General features: G+C 27.4%; 2 protein-coding genes, 2 long non-coding RNA genes and 1 pseudogene across 15 annotated transcripts; 1 reads left to right on the forward strand and 4 right to left on the reverse strand.

The window, feature by feature from the left end:
• Positions 1–78: 78 nt before the first annotated feature.
• Positions 79–10,597, reverse strand: LOC126918705 (uncharacterized; annotated as a pseudogene).
• A 955-nt stretch (positions 10,598–11,552) lies between these two features.
• LOC126918664 (speckle targeted PIP5K1A-regulated poly(A) polymerase-like) lies at positions 11,553–17,018 on the forward strand. Of its 9 annotated transcripts, XM_050726824.1 has the most exons (7): positions 13,270–13,644; positions 13,915–14,062; positions 14,153–14,532; positions 14,624–14,707; positions 14,778–14,860; positions 14,934–15,233; positions 15,329–17,018. In XM_050726824.1, the coding sequence occupies exons 6-7, from the start codon at positions 14,972–14,974 to the stop codon at positions 16,774–16,776; spliced, it is 1,710 nt and encodes a 569-aa protein (XP_050582781.1). In that variant the 5' UTR covers positions 13,270–13,644; positions 13,915–14,062; positions 14,153–14,532; positions 14,624–14,707; positions 14,778–14,860; positions 14,934–14,971; the 3' UTR covers positions 16,777–17,018. The 9 variants fall into 9 exon arrangements, with proteins under 9 accessions (XP_050582777.1, XP_050582779.1, XP_050582773.1 ...); XM_050726820.1 differs by lacking the exon at positions 13,270–13,644 and adding an exon at positions 11,553–11,774 and having other exon boundaries at positions 14,153–14,707; XM_050726822.1 differs by lacking the exon at positions 13,270–13,644 and adding an exon at positions 11,614–11,638 and having other exon boundaries at positions 14,153–14,707.
• Positions 13,146–13,833, reverse strand: LOC126918670 (uncharacterized). Its single transcript, XR_007711401.1, has 2 exons — positions 13,736–13,833; positions 13,146–13,656 (listed from the first exon to the last, which is right to left on the reverse strand). It is a non-coding gene; the product is annotated as an uncharacterized LOC126918670 (long non-coding RNA).
• A 561-nt stretch (positions 17,019–17,579) lies between the features above and the next one.
• LOC126918666 (uncharacterized) lies at positions 17,580–20,401 on the reverse strand. Its single transcript, XR_007711398.1, has 2 exons — positions 18,929–20,401; positions 17,580–18,785 (listed from the first exon to the last, which is right to left on the reverse strand). It is a non-coding gene; the product is annotated as an uncharacterized LOC126918666 (long non-coding RNA).
• A 317-nt stretch (positions 20,402–20,718) lies between these two features.
• Positions 20,719–25,947, reverse strand: LOC126918662 (serine/arginine repetitive matrix protein 2-like). Of its 4 annotated transcripts, none has more exons than XM_050726812.1 (7): positions 25,491–25,947; positions 24,512–24,832; positions 23,584–24,225; positions 22,586–23,369; positions 22,330–22,384; positions 22,183–22,212; positions 20,719–22,002 (listed from the first exon to the last, which is right to left on the reverse strand). In XM_050726812.1, exons 2-7 carry the CDS (start codon positions 24,826–24,828, stop codon positions 21,077–21,079), a joined length of 2,754 nt encoding a protein of 917 aa, XP_050582769.1. In that variant the 5' UTR covers positions 24,829–24,832; positions 25,491–25,947; the 3' UTR covers positions 20,719–21,076. The 4 variants fall into 4 exon arrangements, with proteins under 4 accessions (XP_050582769.1, XP_050582768.1, XP_050582767.1 ...); XM_050726811.1 differs by having other exon boundaries at positions 24,512–24,844; XM_050726810.1 differs by having other exon boundaries at positions 25,338–25,947.
• Between the last annotated feature and the right edge of the window lie 706 nt (positions 25,948–26,653).

The following is a 26,653-nucleotide window of genomic DNA, read 5'->3' on the forward strand; positions in this document are numbered from 1 at the left end:
GTCTTCAGACGCTCACAACATGGGGCACGCCAGCCCTCTCAATACCGCTTCAGAGCGTGCACTCTTTCCCCCTTTCCCTTCTTCACCACACACTTCTCTTTTTCTCTTCTTTCTTTCTTTTCAGCCCTTCTTTTCCAGGTGTTCTTTTTCACGATCTCTTTCTTTTTTCTTATATTACTTCCGTTTATACGCTCACTCTCTCTTTCTCTCTCTTTCTCTCTCTCTCTCTCTCTTGCTTCCCGTGAAAATTTTTTCAGTCTTTTCAAATCTAAACTAGTCACTCTTCGCGAATAATATTCTTCTAGAAGTGGAAGAAACACGATTGATTTTGAATGAAGGCTATAGAAAAAAGGCTCGATAATAATTGTGACACTGTATTTCTTTCTCCTTCATTCACCTCTTTCTTATCCTCTGTTACCAGTGTTTTATCACCTTCGTATATCCTTCTAAGAGAGAGAGAGAGAGAGAGAGAGAGAAAGTCCTCCGAACCTTCTTTCGTTCAAGGACTTTTAAACGTCTTCTCACTCGTTTCTCCTCGTTTCGACGTCGATGTAGCTCCTTTTCCCTCATACGAAAAATAACTCTTATTTACAAACACACTGAGTTTTTTTCTTTTTCACTCTCTCTCTCTCTTTTTATTACGCAATCCACGAATGTGTACACTCGCTTTCCGATACTCTCCCCTCGTATAATCCTTTTTGTTCCTAAACCCCTTTCTGTCCTTTTAACTAATTTTATCAATTTTCAACAACGATACGTTCAGTTCTTTATTTTCTTCTTTTTTACTGCTATCAGTTCACTTGTCGTCTTACGCTGTAAATTCCACTTTTCGACGAAACGAATTCTCATTCAATTTCACTATCAACTTCCATGATCTTTGTGATGTTGATGTCTGAAATCAAACAGTAAACCATTAAAGCACTATTTGATACTTGTGTCAACTAATTTATTTTTCTATGAAAAAGAATCATAAGTTCTTGCAAATCAAGAATTAAATTCATCTTGATATAAAGAAACTCTTAAAAAATTTTAAATTTTATAATTTCATTAATTATGGATCCACAAACCACGTGTACCACCTGTTTTGTAAATACATTCATATATATTCATGTATTATTGATTGGTAATTTTATGAAATAATTTAATTTCTTAAAAATTTCTACACTTAAAAAGTTCTTAGAATATCGTATCGAGTACTTCTAATTACAGTGATATATTTGTCACCCAGCGTATAAAAGCTAGGTTAGGAACTGATGCGCGTGCTTATAATCTAAGACGTATTTGTTACTAAATATGTTACACGTTCATGCAACTTTAACCCTTACAAGAGAAACACAGAATTAATAGTGACAATAGTAATGATGAATTTTTTAACGAATACAATTAAATATCAAATGGATATTTAAGTAACGTAAAATTACAATCGGAAGAATTCATTTCTAAATGCTTTATTATTTAAAATGCAAGTATTAGATGTATATGTATATGTATGTACAGTAGATCAGGAAGATTCAGACACTATACAATTTTCAATAAATGTATAAGGTCCAATAAAAATGTTGTATATTATGTTACACTACACTATATAAATAACAATAGAATAACAATAGAAAAAGTTTTTAAGTTATTATTTATTGTTGTGTAAATGTTAGGAGAAATATTGAAAAGGAACGAATTTTCATGTTACAAAAAACTTCGGGAACAAGATATATTATTCATTGCAGTAAGACTTATGATCTAGTACATCTATAAATATTAATTAACAATTAAAAAATTCAACAATGTCGTGAATTTTGAACTTGGATTGAGAAAATCACTAATGTGTTTTAATATACTATAAAACCCTACTTTTTTATCACAGTCACTCGTTACAAGTTATAAGAAGAAAAAGGGGAAAAGTATAATTCCTTTTCCACCGAAAATAAAGCATTCTTGTTCGTTGATATCCCTTTTAAACGCCTTTAATTAAATACCGAAATACATATTTATACAAATTTTTAGCAAAATTCGAGAAGCATACTTCAACCAATAATTGTATATATAACTTCCTTCTTAAACATAAGATATAAAATACATTTTATAATGTTAATCCTATTACTTCCAAAATATATCTCGTAAGTAAGCTACCCAATAAGTGTCGACGGTAAACGTGTCGCCTATTATTAGGCATGTCGTTTCCGCATACGCGCACGTAGGATGTGTTATATATAGGTTTATTTAATGAAAAGAAAAGTAAAATAGTCTAAATAATTTTGATACTAATCGAACTTAACAGGTTTTAATAGTGAACGTATTTCCTACAGCATATTTTTTAGTTTTACAAATGTAATAAAGTATTATAGATAAAATTAAAATCATGAAATCTCGCGAGTATATCATTAAACAATCGGAATTTCAACATTAAAATTTATATTACAGAATAATAATTAATAATTACTTTAAGAACAAAGTATGTATTTCTAGGTACTCATCAAGATGTATATATATAGATTTTCTCAATTTTATCATGGTTATGGCATTATGGATATTATTAAATACTGTTATAAAACTAGGTAAAGCTAGTTACAAAGAGCCAGTAACAATTTATTTAATTAATTGCTAATATTTTTATTTAAAAATATATAATTCGACATCTTTAGATATTTTCGACACAACATGCAAGTATTACATCGACATTTTATATATTTGAAGAAATTTGTTGTTATTAGTACTAATAATAGTGTTTGATGTGTCATAAGATTTTAAAATACACCAATTACCGATAACATATGTATAAAAATTAATCTAAAAGGTATATAAAAATTAAAATGATACAATCAAACAATAAATAACATTTTTCAGGCACAATAAAAAATCCTACTAAATAAATAATTAATAATAATCTAAATATAAATACATTCTAAGAAGGAAATCAAATAATACCAAGATCATCTAAATTATTCCTTTTTATTTTACTGAAATTTATAAATTTCTATATATTCATCAAAATGAAATAGCGAAGAAACAAGAAACCAAAGCTACAATTAAGAAATAAACAAAACAGAATAATAATTAAACAAGTAATACTACTTCACCTAACTTTATTATTTTAAATCACCCTTGTATTTCTTAAGATTATAAAAGAGATTATAAAAGTATAAAAATTTGTTGAAAAATATTTCAATTTTATGATGCTTTATTTACTAAACTTCTAATTTATTTTATTAAGCATATCCTGTAATGTGTACTTCAGATTAATTATAATTATACATACATAGATACATTAAATCAATAACATTGCATAAACAAGGAATGATATTTATATACATCATCTAGTTACATTTTATCAATTAATTTAGCCTATATTCATTCATTAATGTTTATCGTAACAAACTATATATAACAGATCCTTTGAATTTAAACATTAATCTTCACATATTATAAATATTCAATATCATAAAATAAAATGTAACACATTTTAAAAATGGAATTAAAATGTAAACAAATATTTATTTGTTTATAATTATTACTTTTCCTTAATTGTAGTCATAGTAATAAAAGTTACAAAATTATATACTATAAAAGATGCATATTTCTGCAATATATCTTCCATAAAGCTATACTTTAATATTAAATTGTTATTTGAACTATTGTCAAAAAGTATCGTACAAAGCTTTAATATCAAATGTCACATTATAAGATTTTTGTAGTAAACATATAACAATGTATAATTTTTATCAAAAGAAGAAATGATGTAAGTGATTTATAGTAACAATTAAAGTAATATTTCTTTTTCATTTTATTTATGTCATTGTACTTTAAACACAGAGCCTATTACAAGGAATTTGCTGGGTTTTTATTTTTAATTCCTTATACTATTATGCATTAGATTCTTATATTGGATTTTTAATTCTTACATTATTGTATATTGCTACCCTATTATAATCCCTATTATTATACCCTATGATAAATCAAATTATAAAAACAGATATTGTATTATAAATTACTAACTATATAACGCAAAAAAAGTTAATAATGTTTTAATTTTGCATTAAAGTAAGCAACTGTTTTCTTCATTAATCCTCTAATCAAATATAAATACTTAGAAGCTATCCAACAAAGCCCATGCATTTTATCATGAATCATTGCTTTATACAAATTTTCATCATCAGTATTTTTCTATCTGCACATTAAAAAAAAATTTAATATATATCATGTAAAACACAGACATTGTTTTGCTTTATGTCTCTATATACATACAATATGTTTTTATTTAAAAAAATCAAATTCTTAACAAGATTTAAATTCCAAGTGTACGTGACATGATTTTATACTTTTTTTATTAACAAGAATTTTACTTCCATTAATTAAATGATGAAATTAATATTTTTGAATGTTTAGAATGACAAAACTAATATCAATATCCAAGATTTAATGAACACATAATATACATGATAACATAGTACACATAATACCAATTTATAATTTCTCAGATTGATTATTTTTAAATTCTGAAACATAAAATAGAAAAAATGATATTATATAACCATCTTCTAACATGATCTAAAATATTAGTTACATTGCATATATTATGTACTTCTATAAATATTCATATTTATTATAAAATATCTATTATAAAATTTTATGTGACTTTACATTTTTAAATAACTTAGATAAAATAATGTGCAATTTACAATGATAGCAAAAATGTGCTTTTTTCAATATAAATGAGATTATACTTCATGAACATATTTCATGTATTATAATATTAAATGATCTAATATATTTATAATATTTTAATTATTGATCTTAAATAGTTAACTCAGTTGGAATGTGTTCATGACAATAATTTAATATGTACTAATGTACATCATCTTAAAAAGTCAATACTTTTAAATCTACCATTAAATACCATAATCAATACTACTTTACAAATTTAATAACTCATTTATTAATCAATAAATAAAGTCATAACAATGCTTAACAAGTTATAAATATCAAAGTAATGAAATATCAAACAAGTCGAAACATTCAAGATATTAGCACTAATTAATTACCAAATTATAAGTAAAATATGAATAACATGGAATATAAAAAAATTTTGGTAATATTAGCATAAAAATTAAATGTTTAGTTTATACAAAGATATGAATTTTATATTTAAAAATTTTATTTCTATTAAGAATTAGTGCAACCATTAAATCAATTTTAATCATAATTTGCATCAATAATAAATAATTGCAAATCTTACATTATTCTACATTATTTGTTTCTTTTCATTGCACTTATGCATTAATTACAGATTGTACAGATTATATATTATTAATTAAACAATAATTGAAATTATAGATACAAGTATTTTAACAGTTATATATCATTATTAAACGTACAGTATTAAAAACATAATAGTAAATATCACATATATATATAATAATGTTGTTTCTTTTACACTGCAATATTTATTAAGAGCTTATAATCACATTACTTAACATATTGTTGCATGTATATCTTTAAATTTTTATTGTTGTAAACATTTAACAAATGTAAAATATTTAAAAAATTGTTCACCATATCAAAGTATGAAAAATTTAATGAACCTGATCTGTTGTTGCGCGTATTATAATAAATTATAAAAATAAATAATATAATAGATATAGAACAACAAATAATTGAAACTAAAAGAATTATACCATCTTTATGTTTACCCTCAGTAACTTTGATTTCAGAAAAACCTTTCAAATCTTATAATCTCAATTTAAAATTTACGATATAATAGTCTTTTTCACCTTGCGTCTTCCTCTCTAATGTTTTAAAAATGATGGAGGCTACATTAATTTTAAGAACTCAAAACTATTTTACATATTTTAAAATCCAAATATTCTAAGAATATGTGATTTCCTTTTTAAAATACATGATAATTTAGAATTTACGATATGGAAATAAACAATACATGAAGCACAAACTTAAAAGTTTCATACTATTATTTTAAAGTACAGAATACTTTAAAATAAAAAACTATTAAAAGGTCAATGACATAAAACCTAAAATTTCTACAACACAATCAAATTTATTCTTATATGTTATAAACTAACTTTTATTTTAAAATGGAATTAAATTTATAACCAATTTTCATGTACACTATGAAATTTAACAATTTGTTAAAAATCTGTAACTGACAATAGGATATAGGAACTATTCAAATAAAATATAAAAAATATAATATTATACTGACAATTAATAACTTGCTTTAATTCCTACTTGTAACCATTTGAAATACTTATATTAAACATTATGATATTACTTTTATTTTTTATAACGAAGTTAACATCATACTTGATATAATTTCAAAAATATCAATACATTTCACGTAAGATATGTGGCTTTACTAACTGAACAATAAAATAATCTTTAATACATCTCCATTTAAGTTTTACCTTCTTCATTTTATAAAAAATACACCCTTTTACAAAAAGTAGAGAGTAAAACTTTATAAATAATAACAAATTGTAACAAATTGATAACAATTAGACTAGACATTTATTGATTTCAAATTATCAATATACAATTTTGGAGGAAAAGGAAAAAACAATTATATTGTTTGAAATTCTTTTTTTGTTTATTAATATGTATGAATAATGAAAACCAATAAAATTAAGGTAAGATCAAGAAAAAGAGATGAGATAATTAACCGTATTTGAGGTTAAGTACTAATGATCAGTAACCTAACCTAGAAACATTCGCTTCTACACGAGTCACAAAATCGTAAATTTAAAAAAAAAATAAAAGATGAAAATAACATTAAAAAATTAATTGATATAAACAAATACAAGGACATTAAAAATAATTAAATCTATTATACACTATTTTCAATCCATTTACCTTTCCTATGCAGTACGAACGTTTCAAAATACACAATACAATAAAATTTCATAATTTAAAAAGCAAAGCTTCAAGAACTAAAAACAAAATAAATGAATTTTTTCGTTTATAAATATTCTTCTCTTCCTTCTTTCATATTTTTCACGTTTTTTCTAACTACATTAATGAAAAAATAATAATATAAATAAAAACATAAAATTATACTTCTTTAGTTTTTTCTACTATCAATCTTCTCCCTGTATTTTGCTTTCCTTCTTTTCTCCCATTTTCTTTATCTTGAAAAACTAATTAAAACATATGCTTTGCAAGAACAAATGATTACATATTTTTATAAATATTATATATTAAAATTTTGACTCACCAGGTATTTTTCATTGTTAGACACTTGATAAAATACCATCCAACACTTCACTACAAAGCACAGATATTTTTAAACGATGCTGTTAACTTGTCAATAGACACACTGATTTCTAAAAATTATAATTTCCTTTCTTCTGCTATTAAACAAAATTACACAATTTCCATCATTTACTCTTTCTTAAAATTGTTAAATTGACACAGTGGGATGTTTTTCCAATTTAGCTGGTCAAAATTACTTCTGTTATTTGCTTGATCGACAACATGATTACTGACTTATTTGTGGTAAAATTAAAACAATTTAAAGATAAAAAATCATTAGAATGTGTTTTTAATGGTTTAATTGTTATTATCGATAAATATAATAATATGTACATACAATTAAATATAACAAAGATATATGTACAAAATGTATGTTTTATTTCGGACTTTATATATGGAAATTTATTTTTAATTTTCTTGGTCTAATCCTCCAAGTATTCTTCATGACTCATAATGTAATTTTTGACAAATTTTAATTTTTCATTAATATTACAATGTTATTTTTGTTGCATTATATGAAATGTGTTTTGATATATTTCTCTTTGATATATATCTCTTCGAGTCATTGTTTTAACCCAAGATGGTCCTAAAAACAAAATTTTCAAGTAAAAGTAATCCTTAGTGAAAAAATATCATATATGACCATTTATTATATTCACAATGATCATAAGGAGATTCATGAATTTTAACAAATCCTTTCAAGTTATGATGATAGATCCTTTAAATTTAACTAAAAAATTTCTTTCCTTAATATTCTTTAAGTATGTTGAAATGAATGAAATTTTAATTAAAATGCTTGAGACTTATACACGTTTACCTATTTCAGGACAATCTAGGAAATAATTTGATACTGACAAATACCTTTAAAAAAAGGAAAAAGTAACGAATTTGAAAGATTATTATCGCGGAAATAAGCAACAAAATGTACGTTCGCTGTGAGACACGGTCAAGTTTCAATTAATCATCAGAAGCTATACATGTTAATGTGAAGATGAAAACAGTTGCAGTTTATTGCCTCCGTGGTACTTGCCTTTCTCAGATAAAAAGTTATTTTTACCTGTAATGAGTTTAATGAAACTGATTTTTGTCCAACTAGATCGAGCAAATAACCCACTGTGCGACGTAAGAAACGTGCTTGACACCTTTTTCTTTGGTAATGAACGGTGTGGTCACGAAAATGGAAAAATAAATAGATCGTGACCATGAAATCAAATATTAACCGCACGCATAGTAAGTTTCTTATCAGAGAAGACACTAAAAAATCTTGTTGATAAGCTCGACTTGTGATTCTCACGGGCCTGAGTGGCGACCGTATTTCACACGTGGACACTTGTATCTTTTCGTGAATACGAGCGGTTAAAATGTCGGACTCCCACGCCACCACCTTCAGACAATTACACGTAACGGTTGACACTATACCGACACTGTATCAATGACACTAAGTGCACAGTGCTCCATAGCATGATTATTTCAAGTTAACACCGTTATGAGAGAACACTAAACGAACGAGAAACAGTATACGTATCGCGATCAATCCGTCCATTTGTTCAACTAGTCACCTGTTAGAAGCAGACTGACTGATCTTTTTCCTGTGATTAAATCTTTACTTTGTTTTCACACTAGACGAATAATACCATCAAAGCATAATACACTTGTTACTCACAAGCGAACATCCTCATGTTAATCGCAAAAAGCGGTAGCGTGTTCTTTATCACAAGGAAAAAACAGCAGAGAGAATAACGAGAGCGCAAGCACGAGGAAAGACGAAAAAAGTCAATGGCTACCGTTTGTTTTCTTTCATTCGTTCGTTTGCTTGTTCGTTCAACTGCGACTACGTTGAATCGGGTTTAATCGGGTCAAATCGGCTCAATTCAGGTTATGGCCATCAGGGAGTCGAGCATGCTTTGCATGACGCGGCCCGACGACAGGTATATCACGTGGTTCGTCGCGTCCTTTCTCACAATCAGTCGCAACGTCACTGTAGTTCTTTTCAGTTGACTCGGTCAAGATATCGCACTAAGTCAATGTTCAGAAGTTGTCGGCAACTTCTCGCCCTATGAATAGGCGGTTCAACGTGCCTGGATTATTGGTGTGATCAAGTACATACACTAGTAGACATGCTGCATATACCACGTCGTGGTATGGTTCTGGCGCCGTCGGCGCTGCTGCTGCGGACGGAGAAGGCCGGAGTAATAAAACTGGCTGACACCCCCGCGAAAGCGCTGCAATGAACTCGCCCGGTTTGTAGGGTCAAAAGCACCGCGGCAAAATAATAACAACGCAGCCGCCACCACCGTCGTCGTCGCCACCGCCGTCGTCGTCGTATAGGCTGAGGGGTCAGCAGCGTCGCAACTGTAACCGCCGTCACGAACGACCTTCTTAAAACGAGTTGATCCCGTTGTTGTTGTCTCTGCTGCTGTTGCCGCCGCCGCCGCGAGAGAAACGGCGCGACGCCCCGACGCGGCGGAAAGTTGTCAAAACAGCACAACGTCGCGCGTTACCGCTGCTTCTGCTCCTGCTGCTGCTGCTGCTGCTACCACTACTACTACTACTACTACTGCTAATGCTGTTCCACCTTCTCCTTCTCCTCCTCCTCCTTCTCCTTTTCCTTCTACTGCTGTTGTTATTGCTATTGTTGCTGCTCTTGCTGGTGGTTGTTCGCGGCCGCGGGTTTTGGCGGGTTTCCACGAGCGACGAGCGCGCACACCACTGGCACACACCGCGGCCGCCGTGCATTCACCTCGTCCTCACACCTTGCGCCACCGCTGTCGTCGCCGTCACTGTCGTTGTCGTTGTCGCCGCCTTCGCCACCACTTTTAACGTTATTATTTTTGCCTTTGTTATTAGTATTCTCCTCTCCGTCGTTCTTTCCGATATCTTCTTTCGATTAAATTGTATTACTTCGTGTTGTCGCGATCGGTTTTTACCAAGATTTCCTCGTGCACCGAGACCAAACCAAAAATCGTTTCGCCACGCTACTTTCTGACACGCCGAGAGATTACACACCCTTAAACTAACCTTGCCACTCTCGAAACGACCGGTTCCAAATACTGACTCACAAACTAACGCATACAAACTATTCAACGTCCTCCCACTAGACACGAGATTTGTATCCCCTAATCGCGGATATACCGCATCACTTTCACGGGCGAACATGGAGCTCGATCCATGCCGAATGTTTTCTAAAACGTCCGCATCTCCGTTTTGTGGCGCTTCTCATCTGTCGTTCTTCTCTGTCTCTTAATACTTTCACCTCTTCCCACTGATCATCAGTACCTTTTCCATGTGGTTTTTGCTCATACTCAGGTTTACCAACCCTATCTGTGATGTAAATTCAACTATTTCAATTATTTTTAAATAAATATTTTATGTCACTTTTTTCAATCTTGCGTCTTCGCTTTTTTTAAGCTATATTTTTACTAAAATTATATAAATATAGCTTTTTTACATTATTTTAAACAAATTGCTATTAAAAAATATATATATACATATACGTATATATTTATATAATCTTGTAAACTAGGTTATATAGTACCACAAAGCACTAGATAAATGAAAATTTTTAATTCTAATATGTAGTGTATAAATAGACTTTTAATAAACTTTCAATTTTTATGTGATTTTTCATAAGTATTACACATCTTAAACTCTAAAATGATATATATTATAGAATAAGGTATATATACATACATATATACTTATGATAGTATTATTGATGTAATACTCTACCTGTCGATGTAATATCTAATGAAACAATTCAATAATTTTATTTAGCAAAACTAAGCAGTAAAATATCGTTTATAAAGTACAGAATCAATCTATACGGAAAAATTTTTTATTTTTTAATATATATTATGAGACAATTTATTTAAGAATCATATAAAAATGCAAAATTTTCCTTACATTATCATTAAAAATTTTAATTATGAAATTATAAAATTCATGTCTCAAATTTTTCTTTGATTAGGAAAATAATTTTTTAAATCGAATATATATGCAACCAGTATTAAATACAATTTTTCGTACAGCTTATTATAATAAATTTAAATATATAAATTTGTTATACGTAATATTTAATAGATCGCTATTACGCAATCTGTTCCGTAAATAGCAGTTTTTTGATATGTAATGTTAATATTTTATGCAACAACTACAACTGTATGAAAAATAGATTATTGCCTTAGTAGTTATATCGTAATTAAAAATTATTTAAAGATTCTTAAAAGATAACATTTTAATAGTTTAGATACCCTATTCGTACGAAAAGAGAAACAATGCGATATCTAAAATATTCACCGCATCCGTAATAGGCTGCGTACCAATTTAATGCGCATATACAAACATTCTCCCCTAATCAAGTAGTTTTGATATTTTGATACCGGTGTGTGTGTTTATACTCTTTTCGTATTAAAAAATATCGTCATTTTCATATATTGACTTTCTAATTATAAAATATAAACGATGGATAATTCTACCACATGAAGTACAAAAAAAGCCTTTAATACAAAGTTTCAGCAGTTCGTATATTTTAATTTATTATTATCTTGATTATTTATTTACATTTTCATACTTTTAATTTTTTTGCTTTTTTCTAAATTAGACACTATTTACGTCATAAAATGTTATTTCAACACGCGCAAATGTCGGTTCTGAAGTCTCTATGACATAGAGCTTATTATCGGAATATTTATATGAATGTTTTGAAAACATTACATTCGAAATAGATAAGGAACTAAAGAAAAATTACAGAAAGAAACATTGCCTAAAGGCTTTTTATGTTAGATATATTACATACTAAATATCATACTTATGATATTTCAAATAAGTTTTAATACTCTTATATGTATGTATCATTTATATGTCATTAAATAACCTTAAACTTATGTAAATTCAATATGATTAAACAAATTTAAAATACCATGATATAAATTACTAATAATAAATTATTATTTTAGGTTTAACTCAAATGAAAACTAAGAAAATAATAAAATAAAAAATGTGAAATATTTCCTAAATAAAATGTCTGTCATAAATTGTAATATATAAATAAAGAATTAGATATTCATTTATATATTTTCATCTTTACCATGTTATAAAAGTTATACAAGTTTGATAAGTTGTCTTTTAAACATAAATAAACTTGGGAATGAAATACACATATAACTTTATTATAAAAGAAAGTATAAAAAATAATATTGTTGCTAATTATAAAGATCCTAATCCATTTCTATCTTTGCTTTTGGAGCAATTTAAAAAGGGACGTAAAAAATTTCAATATCTTAATATTTTAAGGCATTTAATCCATAAACAAGAATCTGATTCAGTAAAATCAAATTGCAAGTATCATATTAATAAAAAGCAATTGAAGTTATTTTTTAATCTTACATTCGCTAAAGTAATTCCTCTAAACATGTTTGGAAAATTGAAAAATTTTTTAAACGTACTGAAAGCTATTTTCCACTTATTACATAATCCATGTTTTATACCACTTAGTTTGAAACTTTTTATTGAAAAATTAGATTTATGTAACTGCATTCTTTTAACAAAAGTAATTAATTCAATGAATTTGCACTATAAAAATATATTTATATATTTTAAATCTTCAGTAATCTGTTTTAAGTAGTTATAAGATATTAAAACACATGATGGGTTATAACAAAATTTGTAAAATATTTTTTGTTGAATTTCTTTTAAAAATATTGTATATTTATTTTCATATGACATCAGATTCTAGAAACAATAATGTTGTAATGTAAAGAATTACACAATATGAATTCAGCTTAGAACTTCATCCAAACGAAATTTTTCAAATTAAATTTGGAAATCCAAAGTAAAGATAAAAGTAAATTTTAAGTTATATTATAAAATATTATGAGAACAAAATTAAATCTTGTATATAAAATATTTCATTAGAAATATTCATATTAATATTAAATATGTAAGAACATCCAACATAAATATTTGTAAAACTTAATAACATTTATCAATACCAAAAATAATTTGATAAATATTATAAGCATGTCTGAGACCTTAGATAACATTTTATTATGTCACTTTCTTCTATTCATAAAGTTATTACTAAAATTAAGTATTAATTTGAGTTATGCTTTCATTTTACACATGTATAAATTTGACAAAACATTAAATAACTTTGTAACAGTACTGTTACAAATACAGATTTACAACATTTTCGAAAATTAAATATAACTTTTGATATGCTTCATTTACGAGAATAACGGTATAGTGTCATTTCCGTTAACATTCAGCGATTCGCCGTAACGAACATATGATATCTTCCCCCAAACATTTGTAAATCGTAAGCAATGAAAACAAACCTTAGGTTATGACAGGTTAGAGTGTAGAATGTTGTATATTCATTGTTTATCGGTGAGCGATTCTCTGAAAGAAAATTAATAAAGTAAACTAAATTATTCATCAATGTAGATGTGTAATGTGTAGATACTAATTCCGTATTTACTTAATGTTATCTTTATATAATGTATTAAAATCTAATATTTGATTCTTATAACTATTATAAGTTGACAATACTATTTTTATAAGTTCAGATTAAATTTTATTTTATTTTTATTTTATAAGTTCAGATAAAATTTGAAGTTAATAAAAACAGGATTGTTTCATTGCTCGTATTATTTACAGGTTCAAATATACAACTTCAGAGAAAAGTGCATTTATTGTATTTCTCTGTTATAAGAAAGAATTTAAATACTAAGTTAAACAATGTATTGGTCTTAAAATACATTATGGAATATGTGAACAGATCAGAAAGCAATTTAAAAAGTAAATGGTAAAACATTTTTGACAAAATTAATACAAGTTAAATTAAAAAATTATCAATGATATTAAGCTTAAATGTTACTTATCTTTTTTATTTAAGGTGGAAGTAAAAAATAAATACAATAATTAGTGCATTTTGGATGAAATAAGAGACTTTTATATAAAATAAAAAGACTTATTTGTATTTCAGTAAAATATCCTGTAATAGCCGATATTTTGTAAAAATAAGATAATATTATATTATATATTTAAAAACGGATATAATTTAAAGAAAATTAATCTTTTAAATATCTTATTGATGTGTACATTATTAAATATGTAATAATACTAAAAAGAAAAAGACAAAACAGATAAAACTTTGATAAATTTGAAGTGAAAAATATTATATGCTTTTAAATACTTAATCAAAAATGTCAAAACATTGTGACGTATGCTCAATGTATTTTCAAAATGACTATGCCTTGCAAGGTCATCTTGCAGGTAAGAAACATTTAAAAGGACTGGAACGATTCGAAATTATGGAAAGATCAATTGTTGTTTTGTCATTACCGAAATTTATTCCTGCTCGTAGACTTATTCATTTTTTTCAACAATATGGTATAATTAAAGGATATCAATTTGGTCCAAATTATCTCATAATTGAATTTTCTGACAGGTAAAATTACATTTAATATTGTTGTATTGTTTGATATTGTAATTATATTTATAATCTTTTAACAATGTAGAAGTTCTGCTGAAGCTTTATTAAATAAACCAATTTGGATAGATAATGTAAAGTTAAATATAGAAAAAAGAAAAGCACATAATAGTGAGTATTATTATTCATTTGAAATATATATATATATTTTTATGTTTATAAATTATAAATATCTTCTTTTAAGATTTAAAAAGATCAAAATCAGAAAAACAAAGTAGTTCCATGGAAAATACAGATTCTATAAGTTATGATAACATAAAATATATATTTGAAGAAAAATCTACATTTGATAATCAGTTAATGATGTTTTTAAATGCAGTACAACTTACTGATATTGAATTAGAAACAAGATACAATTCTATTTGTACACAAATGGATAAAATATTTAAAGAGATATTTCCAAGGTGTAAAACATATAGGTTTGGTTCAACTCAAACTGGATTAGGTTTTAAAGAATGTGATTTAGATATATATATGGATATTGGTAAGACACAATTTTTTATCCAATTTTATTATTATTTTATAATATATGTATTTATATTATTCTTTTTAATAATAGTACATATCCTTTTATTGAAGGTGAACCAATATATGAAAATACAAAGGAGTCAACAGATGCATGGACTATGTGCAAGATTTTTAAAAAAGTAAAAAAAATTATGTATCGAATGAACTGTGTTTTTTCTAACATAATATTAATTCCAAAAGCTAAGACACCTATTATAAAATTTTATTATGTTAGAACAAATGTTTCTTGTGATATTTCATTCAAAAATGGTTTGGGTGTATATAAAAGCAATTTGATAAAATATTGCATATCTCTTGATAATAGGTTAAAACCACTAATGTTGCTTATTAAATATTGGGCACGACATTTTAAAATATCAAGTGGACAGAAAATATCCAATTATGCTTTAGTGTTGTTAATTATTTTTTATTTACAACAGCCATCTGTTAATATTATTCCTCCTTTAATGGTACTGAAAAGCACATGTCAACCACAAATTATAAATGGATGGCAAGCTAATTTTGACGAAAATGCAGTATTGCCACCAATTACAAATAAAAATAATATTCCACAACTTCTTCGTGGCTTTTTCTTCTTTTATGCGACTTTTGAATTTAAATCGCAAGTAATATGTCCGATAGATGGAATGGTGCACACAGAATCAGAGTTTAAAAATATAAATGATTTACCATCATGCATGAATAGATATAAAGCATATGTAAAAGAAGATGAATCTCTTAAATTCAACGTTAATAAACCAATGTGTGTACAAGATCCTATAGAACTATGTCATAATGTTACAGCAAGCACACAATTTTCCACATTGGATTCTGTTGTAAGATATTGTGCAGTTGGTGCAGAAATTTGTGCAATATCTAGTAAAAATGATTACATAGATCTAATGAGAACTTTGCTCACCACAGATCTTAAAAAAAAAGGTAAATTTAATATTACAATTTCTGCAAATCAATCTCAATATGGATCAAGTAGTATGGAAACATGTGTAAACACTACAGAAAAAACGAAATTTTCAAATGATGACTGGTATTCTACTGTTTTTAACATAGTAAAAGATATTTTTGAAAAAGTTTTCATGGTACAAGTTGAAGTACTTCCAGTTGAAACAGAAGCAAAGCAGCAAAAAGTTGAGATGTTATCAGATGTGCATATAGAAAAGCAGCAAACAGTTACACTTCATTGTACTGGGACCCATTGCATATGGCGCAATAGACGAATTGACAATAATGTTTTAGATCCCAGTTTGAGTTGTTTGCAAAAGGAAGCTCTTATGTCAGAACAAACAATAGAAAATTGTGGTAAAGAAAAAATAATAAATAGAACAAATTTAGATTTTATTTGTACATTTAAAAAGAAAGATTCCTTAAAAGTAATTTTAACTGTAAGTAATAAACGTTGTGATGATCATGTTTTTCAAGAATTTTCCTGTTTTGCTAGAGATAAGATAGCTGAAATAATAAATCGAACATTGATACATATGCAACAATTTAACAAATCGTAATACTATATCCATATATATATATATATACATATATTATATATTATATACATATATATAATATTGACGATGAATATTAGATACCTAATTCTGGACCAGAAGATGAAAAATGATAGGAATAACATCTTGATTTGTATTATAAACTATGAATTTTCTTTACAAATGTATTAGATTATTGTAGAGTTCTTAAAAATATAGATATTAATTTCAATGTCATTAGTAAACCAAAACTAAATTTAAATAAACCTTCTTATCTATTTATTCCACAAATCTCCCTTTTATTAGAAAATATGATTTTCATACTGTAGTGGATTATTTATCAACTATTAAGTTACAAAATACATTACAACAATTAATAGTTGTATACTAACAAAATAAGTAATATAAATTAGATGATATAAAACGATTCTAATAAACGAAATATTTGCAATATTTGTATTGATATGATATATACACAAAAATTTTAGGCTGCTTAAATAATTTTATTGCTGTTTAATGTTTCAAAATATTATTGTATTTTTTTAAATCAATACACCATACACTAATTACAAGTAAAGGAAACTTTTAAAATTTTTTAATTTTATATCATGTATGGATTTAGATAAACCATAAAATTAAGATATTTACTTTCATTAATTACATAAGATGTACAATAGTACAATTTTTATTTTCATTAATAATGAGTATTTCAAAATAAACGTTAGTACATATTTAAAAAAAAATCATACATACAAAAATAATATGAATATAATAATTCTTTAATCGTTTCTTCATGTTTAAACATTTTACTCATCAAGACAGAACTATTTAAAAAAAAACATTCATTTATTTGTACAAAAACTTACAAGATATCACAAAAATTTGAAATTATTAATATATATCACATTTATATCACAATTAATTTTGTTATTTCTACTTTTTATTACAATCTTACTTTATATAAACATATATGTATATATTTTATTAATCTTTGACTACCAGCTACAAAATGAGATTGATTTACATAGATTTCTCATTTCAACTGTCATTCAACCTCGATATACACTATAATTTTACATATATTATTCCTTTATATATATACTTTAACTTACTCTTAATTATCCTCTATTTAGTCTATATTAGTCTATATACTTAATTACTTTAAAAAAATTTATCTTGTAAGTACAATTTTATTATTATTGTTGTGAACTGGTTTATGACTACGGCTCCCTCTAACGTGAATATCTTGTATGGTAATAGAGTAAATTCTAACGCCACGAATCTAACTGTATAGCAGCGCACCCAAGGCAATGAACAAAAATTATTTAACAAATTTATTGATTAAATGACAAAATTATTTATCAGTAACAACTGTCATCACTCTCAAATTTCGCATTTACTTTCGTTACCGTGGGAAAAAAACATTGCCAAGGCATAAATCGCTCGCTTTCTAATACTGCAAACCTCAATCAAATTAATGTTTATTAGCATTAGTTAATAAGAATTTGTCTTATTAAATAACAAATAAATCGGGTACTCAACAGATAAATGTGTTACTCTGTGACCCAAAAACGGAGAGAATAGTTAGAATCGTTGAACCGTTAGAACTGTCACGCTAAGCTCGGAGTATAAATAAATTTCATAAAAGTACAAATCTTTGTTAAAGTAGTCAATCTATTATAAATATTCAGTTTTAAATATAAATTATTGTTCGAGTTGATCTTTCTCGTTGTGTATTTCTTCATTCAAACGTTGAATTAGTTTTCGAATTGTTTCAAGTTGTAACGCAAGCAGAATGCTTCAGTACTCTACGGGCTGTAATGTTGTTTTAAATATGAGCATTTATTATATGATATATGTATGTATATACCTATAATCTGCCGAATGAGGACAAGATAGAAACTAGAGTATCACTAGTGAGTAAGCCAATAGTGGCAGTCGCAACAATCACATTTTGTTTGCGCTTACTGCCTCGTCTCGTTGGATTACGATTATGATCATACAAACAGGTCTCCACACTGATGTACTGAAACCTAGGGAAAACCATTAAAAAATTCAGTCATGTCTAATCGTGAAGGATAAACATAGAAAGTCAACAAAGTTCTCGTTCTTTAGGTCATCCCATAAGTTCATGCCGTTTTTCGAGCGGTTATATATGTTAAGATTGTTTACATACCTTTCAGTTTCATGAAAAAATGTAATCCCCCTCTCATTGTACAACTACTTCCCATTTTTCTGGTAGGGCCATTATTCCGTCTCGATAAAAATTCTCTTGTTTCTCTTTAAAATAATTTTCTAAGCTATTTTTGAGAATGTCAATATTTTCAAATTTTTTACCTACTAAAAAGTGTTGTAATACTCTAAACAGGTGGTAATCAGATGGGGCAATGTCTGGGGAATATGGGGGATGTGGTAAAATTTCCCAATTAAATTCAGACAATTTTTTTGTAACGCTTCCGTTCCGTAAGTTCATGGGGCACCCAAATGTTCAACTTTGACACCATCCCCATTTTTTTTAAACACCTATGAATCGTTGTCTTAGGTATTTTCAGAACATCTGACATCTCTTGAACTGTCAAACTTTGTGATTTTTCAACAAGATCCCGAATTTTATCTTCGTCTGTCTGAGGAGGACGCCCGGAGCGTTCCTCGTCTTCTAAACAAAAATTCCCATCTTTGAAACGTTGGAACCATTTCCTACAGGTGCGAGATGAAAGCGCATTTTCTCCGTAAACAGCACATATGTTTTTCGTGGCAATTGTTACAGAACTTCCTTTCCGAAATTCATATAACATGAGATGTCGAAAATGGATACGCATTTCACTCATGATTTTTTACTGTTAGAAGTCACTGTGTTCGCTATATTACGATCTTATACCCACGAAAATCTGCTCTAGCCTATTCTCGATCAGCTAAGCTCAAGTGCATTGATCCCTTATCGCCGTATGTTTATAAATCGACACATGAAATGTATACACAAAAGTCGGTACAAACTTATTGGATGACCTAATATCTTACGCATGCGCAGAATAAGGATATTCTTATGTTTCATATTAATATTTTACAACTAGTCACGACTCAATTTTCGCATAGTTTTCCTTAGGCTACAGTATACGAGTGTCAAAATATGTTTATATAATCGCGATTTCAATTTCCAACTATAAATTAAAGATAAAATGTTGATATGACTTATAGTGTTGTTTTAATCATGGACCTAGGGGTCCCAATATTCCTATGTTCATGGTTTTAATGAAAGTGTAAATAGCAATAAAAATAAAAATAAACATATTATTTCATCTCTTTCTTGTAAAAATCATAAGCATTTTTTGCATAATAGATCATTATTATTAAATTCATATTGTATTACACGCGTCTTAAAACATTTGTGGGGTCGTCATATTTTAACCTAAAAATATTTCTACGCTTTTAATTATATTTATTGTCCTTTGTATTTAAAAAGATATAATTCCAAGGAAATATATATATTGTTATTTCTCAATATTAAATTTTTTCTATGTTTGAGTGCATATAAAATAATTTCTAAATTTGTAGAATTTTTTAAATGGAAAAATCATTAATTTTATATTATGTTTTAAAATTACAAAATTTAGATATGTATTTAATATATGAAAAGTGAAGATAAATAATGCAGAACAATTTTTAATTCTTCATTTGATATATTAGATAATGTCAATTTAAAATGGAACTTGAAATTTGTTATACATGAATATAATTTTTCTAATTAATAAATATTATAATATGTATAGTAAAACGTTATTTCACTTTTCTTTCTCAATATTGGTCATAGTTGAACAATTCAGTTACATTTATAAAAATGTATAATAATAAATAATAGGACGAGGTAATAAACCATGATTAATATAATAAATGAAATTCATAATTACCACATATTTGCATTTGATTAATAATTTAATGGTAGCATAAACAGTGTTTTTCTCCCACCTGTTTGTATTGTCCCGTAAAATGTTTATTCAACAAAACACATTACATATAAATGATTTTATAATTTACACCTTAAATATAATGTTATTGTATTTTGTCAAGAATATTTATGTATATACGCATTTGATTATTTATGATGTAATGTTCAAATGCAATCTGTATTTCAAATGTATTTTTATTTTAGTAATAATTTTTGGAATAATTTTAACATATGATGCAAAAATTTAATTTTTAAATAAAACAATAAATTCATGCCTTTCTTTCCAAAATTTTTGCAAGAATAGACTATAACTTTCTTAATATATTGGTATATTTGATTACATGATTCTACATTTAGTGTTTGTGCTTTATGCAAATAATTTTAGAATTTTCCACGAAAATTTCCACGCCCGCGATAAGATCTTCCACCTGAATGCTTTCCTCTGTACACATGTTTCATTAGTGAACTTGATCTACCTCTTGGTAATTTCCCTCTTCCATGCCAATCTGTTCCCCTTTGGAATGTATGTTCCAATTCCAATTCTTCTGCAGAATCTTCTAACATCATTGGACTTTCACCTCGACTATGATCACTTCTGTTTTCATGAAATTCATCACGTCCTTCTAAAGAATGCCTGTAATTAGGTGAATATCTTTCATGGACATAATGATCTCGTACAGATCCTTTATGACTGGAGAAATTATCTCTGTTTCTTATTGGAGATTCTAATTTCATATTTCTTGAACCATGATCTAAGGAAGATATAGAATCTATACGATGTTTACGATCATCAATTCTTCTAGGAGGTGATACTGTTCTATTCCAAGTTCTTTTTTGAGAAGAATTACTTAAACTCCATCTCAAGTCGTCAGCCTCTCGAAATTTAGGTGTACAATCAAATGTTTCACGCACATTCCAATCTAAACGATCCATAATAGGTCGTTTTTCTTCTTTAACAGCATATTGTAAATCTTGAGGATATACTTGTACTTCAGAATCTACCATAGTAACGCTCGCTTGAACAAATTTCGTATTTGTTTCCACTTCATCAGTTTGACAAATTTTTTGGTGCATTTGTACATTTTGCTTTATGGAAGTTGGATGTTGTCCTTCTTCCTCTTCCCAATAGATTTTGCTTTTGTTCTTTTGTAAAAGAATCGAATTTGACGAATATACATTTTGTTCACTTTGTATATTCTCCTTCTTTGGATCATAGAAAAATCGTCCTTTCATTTTTAAACGAAGATCCTCAATAGGAAGTTCGCGTAAAGCATGTTCACAGTGACGTAATATTTCTGGTTTGAATCCTATTATGAAACAGAAACAAAATTACGTAGAATTAATTTACTCATTTCTATATCACTGTACTTGAATTAGGTTGAAAAGAAAATAATGTTAAAAAATTTATTTAATAATGTTGCTTTACTTAATGATAAACTGTAGAAACTGTAGAATCATTATAAGTTGGCAAATTAAACCATTCTTACCTGGATACAAGACTGGCAGACTAGTTGAATCTAAAAAATGTATAAAACGTGAGAAATAAACAAATAATTTTGTTTATTAAACATAAAAAATGTTTGAAATATTGTATATATAGCTTTGAATAGTAATTAAATCAAATATATTCGCACCTTTAGCGGAAACAGATGCTTCTAACAGACTGGATAAACTTGTTTTTTCAAATTGCTGTAAAATTAATTCATAAGACAAATATTAATGTTTTCATATAAGATTTAAAAATTTAACTGCACACTATATGAAAAGGTACGTAAAGATATTACTCATTAATTTCAAAGTAATATTTGTTGTTTTGTGTGTGATAATACAGAATAAAATATATAACTAAATAAAAAAAGAATTTTTTGTTATAATATATAACAAAATTACTTTTGTATCTGAGATGACTGGTGGTTCAGGAGTCTTCAATCGTTCTTCTTGTGAGGTATGATATCCATTATAAGAATCCGTAAATCTACGTTCCCTGTAGTTTTGTGAGATTGTATCCTTAGATTTATTAGAAAATTCAAAATTTTGAATTGGAGATTGACGAGTGGAAGGAATGCCATGAGATGAATTATATGTTTGTATATGTTCCACTGTAGATGCAGCAGATTCATGTTGTGGTGATGAAATTGGTGCTGGAAGAAGTGCTGGTCGATGTGTTGACTGAATAGAACCAGTATTTGGTTGATTATACATTACTGGACCAGAAACATATTCAGTTTGAGGTAATGGATGTAATGGAACAGAATCAAAATTCATTGGCTGAGATGAATTTTCAAAATTCATGAAAGGTGGACCACCAGTTGTTATATTTGATGACATTGGTGGTGCTAATCCAGTTTGATGCATGTAAGATGGTATTGGCATTGATGGTCTAGATTCTGCTTCTTGCTGATATACATTATTCATTAGAGGTGATATGCCATCCATAGGCGAAGGATGTGTATATCCAGAATTCATGTGTGATGTCATTATAGCTTCATTCCTTAGTTGCCTTGTAAGTTCATTAATAAAGGGAGATCGTTTCCTTCGACGTTCTAATGATCTACTTCGAGTTCGACTTCGACGACGAGGACTGTAACGTCTACTAATTGGTGAGCGGCTGACCTTTCTTCTAAGACGTTCCATACTGCGACTTCGTTGTCGATCACGGGACCGACTTCTTCGGCTTGACAATTTAAATTTTAAAAATTAAAATAGTTTATTAATTTAAACCGTTAATAATTTCACCAGTATAATTTAATAAAAGCAAAAAACTTTTTACATTAAATTTAGATTTTATACGAACTTGTTTTACAAAATAGATTTGTATAAGAAACATTCTTTTATATCTACACTAAAACTTAAGCAGTTATATATGCTTAAAAATAATGTCCTCTCACCGTTCATGTATATTTATACGTCTCCTGTGTCGTTCAGCACTCCATCTTCTATCTGCACTTGTTCTTCGTTCCCAACTAAGTCGTCTAATTGGACTTCTTCGTCGTTCTGGACTGAATCCAAAAGGGCTTCTACGAGCACAATTAAATCTTGGACTTCTTCTTTTGTCAGGACTAAACTTCAATGGACTTCGATGTCTCTCATTGCTCATCTTGAAAGTACTTCTACAACGTTCTGGACTTAATATTAGGGGAGATTTACGTCGAGGAGAATTTAGTCTAATTCTGTCTGGAGTTCTACGCCGTAATGAGTTTCCTCTTTGACGTTCTATACTTCTACGTCGCTCTCGGCTCCTACGCACATGCATCTGTGCTTGTTCTATATTTTGTCTCTCTGTAATGCTCTGAATAGCTTCAGTTTCTGTACCTGGAGGTACAACATTATCAGAGTCCAACAAATGTTTAATAGCTTTCTCTTTTTCAGCTAGAAGTTTGCTTTCATTATCTCTTTTCGTACGTATTTTGTCCCTCTCTATATCTTTTGTGCTTTTAGAAGGATCACGACGGATTTCTTCATGTTTCTTTTCTTCTCTCTTCGGCCTTTCACGATTGTAAGATCCTTTGTGGTCACGTCGATATCTTTCCCTATAAGTAGGCTTATAATAATTTTTTTCTATATATTACTAATTATTCAAAGGGAAGAACTAAATTTTTTAAACATAGACTACATTGATTTTATAATGTAACATTAGTTATTAAAATTATGATATATATAATTATAAATTATAAACTGACTCTATGTGAAAGTTTGTTGCTATTATAATATTTTATAATAATTTGTAATTATTACGTAATATTATATAATAAATTCATTTTTATGATATAATAAGAAATAGCTGTAACAATATGGATTCTATATGATTAATGCTACCTAGAAGGACGTTTTTGTTCTTGATCCTTAACATGGGTAGTTTTAAATTCAACTTCACGACCTTTTTCTTCATCACCTTCCCAAGCATCAACAACATCTAAACCTTCCATAAAATCTTCATCATCAAGAAATTCTTGAAGTTCCTCATCTGGTATATCCTTTAAACCTTCAATTGCACGTTGAACATCTTCATTTGTACTTTTTAATGTAGATTCTTTCTTATCAACACTTTGTTTTGTATAAAACTGATCCATTGATTCATTTTGCACATTGTTCTTAACACTTGAATCTTTCATTTTTTTTGCTAAATCACACATTTTTCTGAAAGATCAACTAAACTGTTCAGTTAATTAAAAACACTATAAAATTAACATTTCATATCTTTTTGTCATGATAAGTTTATAACAAATATTCTAAAAATTTTATTTTTTGTTTACGATAAAATTAAGTTGATTCAAATGTTTTCAGAGGATATTATTATGTTATAGTCTTAATTTTAAAGTTTACAATATATCTACTTGTAATGATATGTTTTAGTAAAACATTTATGTAATAGACATATTAAAACGTAATAATTAAAGTAATACAAAATTTTCATTATTAAGTACATTTAATTTCTTTTGAATAATGTACTTAATACAATTACAGGTATTCTTTAATAAATTGAACTTTAAATAATAAACGCATCTCTTAACCTTTCGATGGAATATATAAAATTGATATTAACACTCTCATTACGTAAGTCGTATTATCTTTATTTAAAATCAAAATAATTAAAAGGTCGTATGTTTCTTGATTTTGTAAATGACGCTTATTATACATTTACGTTAAGATCCGAAGTTACAGTTGTTTGCCAAGTAGACTGTTCTAATAGGTAATATACGCACTTATTGTTAATAATACTCAGTACAATTAAGTACACAACACGTGACTTCAATGATAATTACAACGTGTACCAATAATGACATAAATGAATTACATTTAACTTGTCTCTTCTTAAACTCTATTATGTAGAAATATTTGAATCCGAGATATCCGGATCTTGAAAAGTCAACATCTATCTATTCCGCCATATTAGTTACTAACAGATTTGAGGTACGGTGTAAAACAAGGATATACTCATATGAATTTCAATACGTTAATTAACAATATTAAAATGATACATTATTAGTATAAAGAATTATATTATTGATTTTAATTACTTCATCGTTTTATCAAATTTATATTAATCTCATAATAAGGATTCATATAAACGCTTTCATTCAATTTGTTCCTTACAAGTACTACAACATGGTGATAAAAATGAGTCTGGTAATCGCTAGGGAAAATCGTCCATCTTTTGAGTCGAAAAATATCAAGATAGACAATAAGAAAGGGTTTTGTTCTACGAGCTAGAGAGATAAGTAGAGTATAAGTATGAATCTGCTCTATTTGAACAGAAATGACTACTCATTTCTGATTTAAAATATTTATAGTATCTATGTATATATATGTATATACGTATTACACATGCGCAGAACAAGACCTTTCTTTGACCTCCATTTTGATCTTTCCCACTCAAAAGACGGACGATTTCGTCAATACATTCGGTATAAGAATGTTCAAATTTGTTTATATGACTATGGCAGTAGTTTACACCTAGATGTAAATACATATATTATACTTATCACATTGAACAAAAAGAGGAAAATGTGCAATTTAAATGATACAAATATTATTAATAAATAATTCTAGTATTTTATTATATTTCCGAAGATTAATAATGTTACTTAAAATATATAAACTTTTCAATTATATCATTTTATTGAAATTGAAGTTATTGTATATATATTCATAAAATTTTTAACTGCTAAAATTGTAGCAATTAAATAAAAAACACTTTTATTTAGTATTATAGTGTTAAATACAAACAATTATAAACTTATTAAATTTTTAAGAAAAATTAATTTTTGTTATAAAAACTAATACATATATATGTATCTTCCAGTTATATTTACTAAAATTAAAAAATTAATTTTATGCAGTTGTTTTAGAAATTAAAAATATTTTATTAAAATACTTTATATGCTGAAGTAGTTTCATAATATAAATGTTTAAAAAGTGGCAAACATTTTAAAATCAAAGTTATATAAATGAAATTGA

The sequence above is a fragment of the Bombus affinis genome, chromosome 7 (genome assembly GCF_024516045.1).
Source record: "Bombus affinis isolate iyBomAffi1 chromosome 7, iyBomAffi1.2, whole genome shotgun sequence".
In the NCBI taxonomy this organism is placed as follows: Eukaryota; Metazoa; Arthropoda; class Insecta; order Hymenoptera; family Apidae; genus Bombus; species Bombus affinis.

Bases quoted from the DNA above. Each gene is read 5' to 3' on its own strand.
- LOC126918664 (XM_050726820.1), top strand. From the start codon at position 14,463: ATGTCAAAACATTGTGACGTATGCTCAATGTATTTTCAAAATGACTAT. The intron at 14,708-14,777 runs GTAAAATTACAT...TTAACAATGTAG, and splicing joins ATAATTGAATTTTCTGACAG to AAGTTCTGCTGAAGCTTTAT. The intron at 14,861-14,933 runs GTGAGTATTATT...TCTTCTTTTAAG, and splicing joins AAAAAGAAAAGCACATAATA to ATTTAAAAAGATCAAAATCA.
- LOC126918662 (XM_050726812.1), bottom strand. From the start codon at position 24,828: ATGTGTGATTTAGCAAAAAAAATGAAAGATTCAAGTGTTAAGAACAAT. The intron at 22,385-22,585 runs GTAATTTTGTTA...TTAATTTTACAG, and splicing joins CAGTCATCTCAGATACAAAA to CAATTTGAAAAAACAAGTTT. The intron at 22,213-22,329 runs GTGCGAATATAT...TACATTTTTTAG, and splicing joins AGCATCTGTTTCCGCTAAAG to ATTCAACTAGTCTGCCAGTC.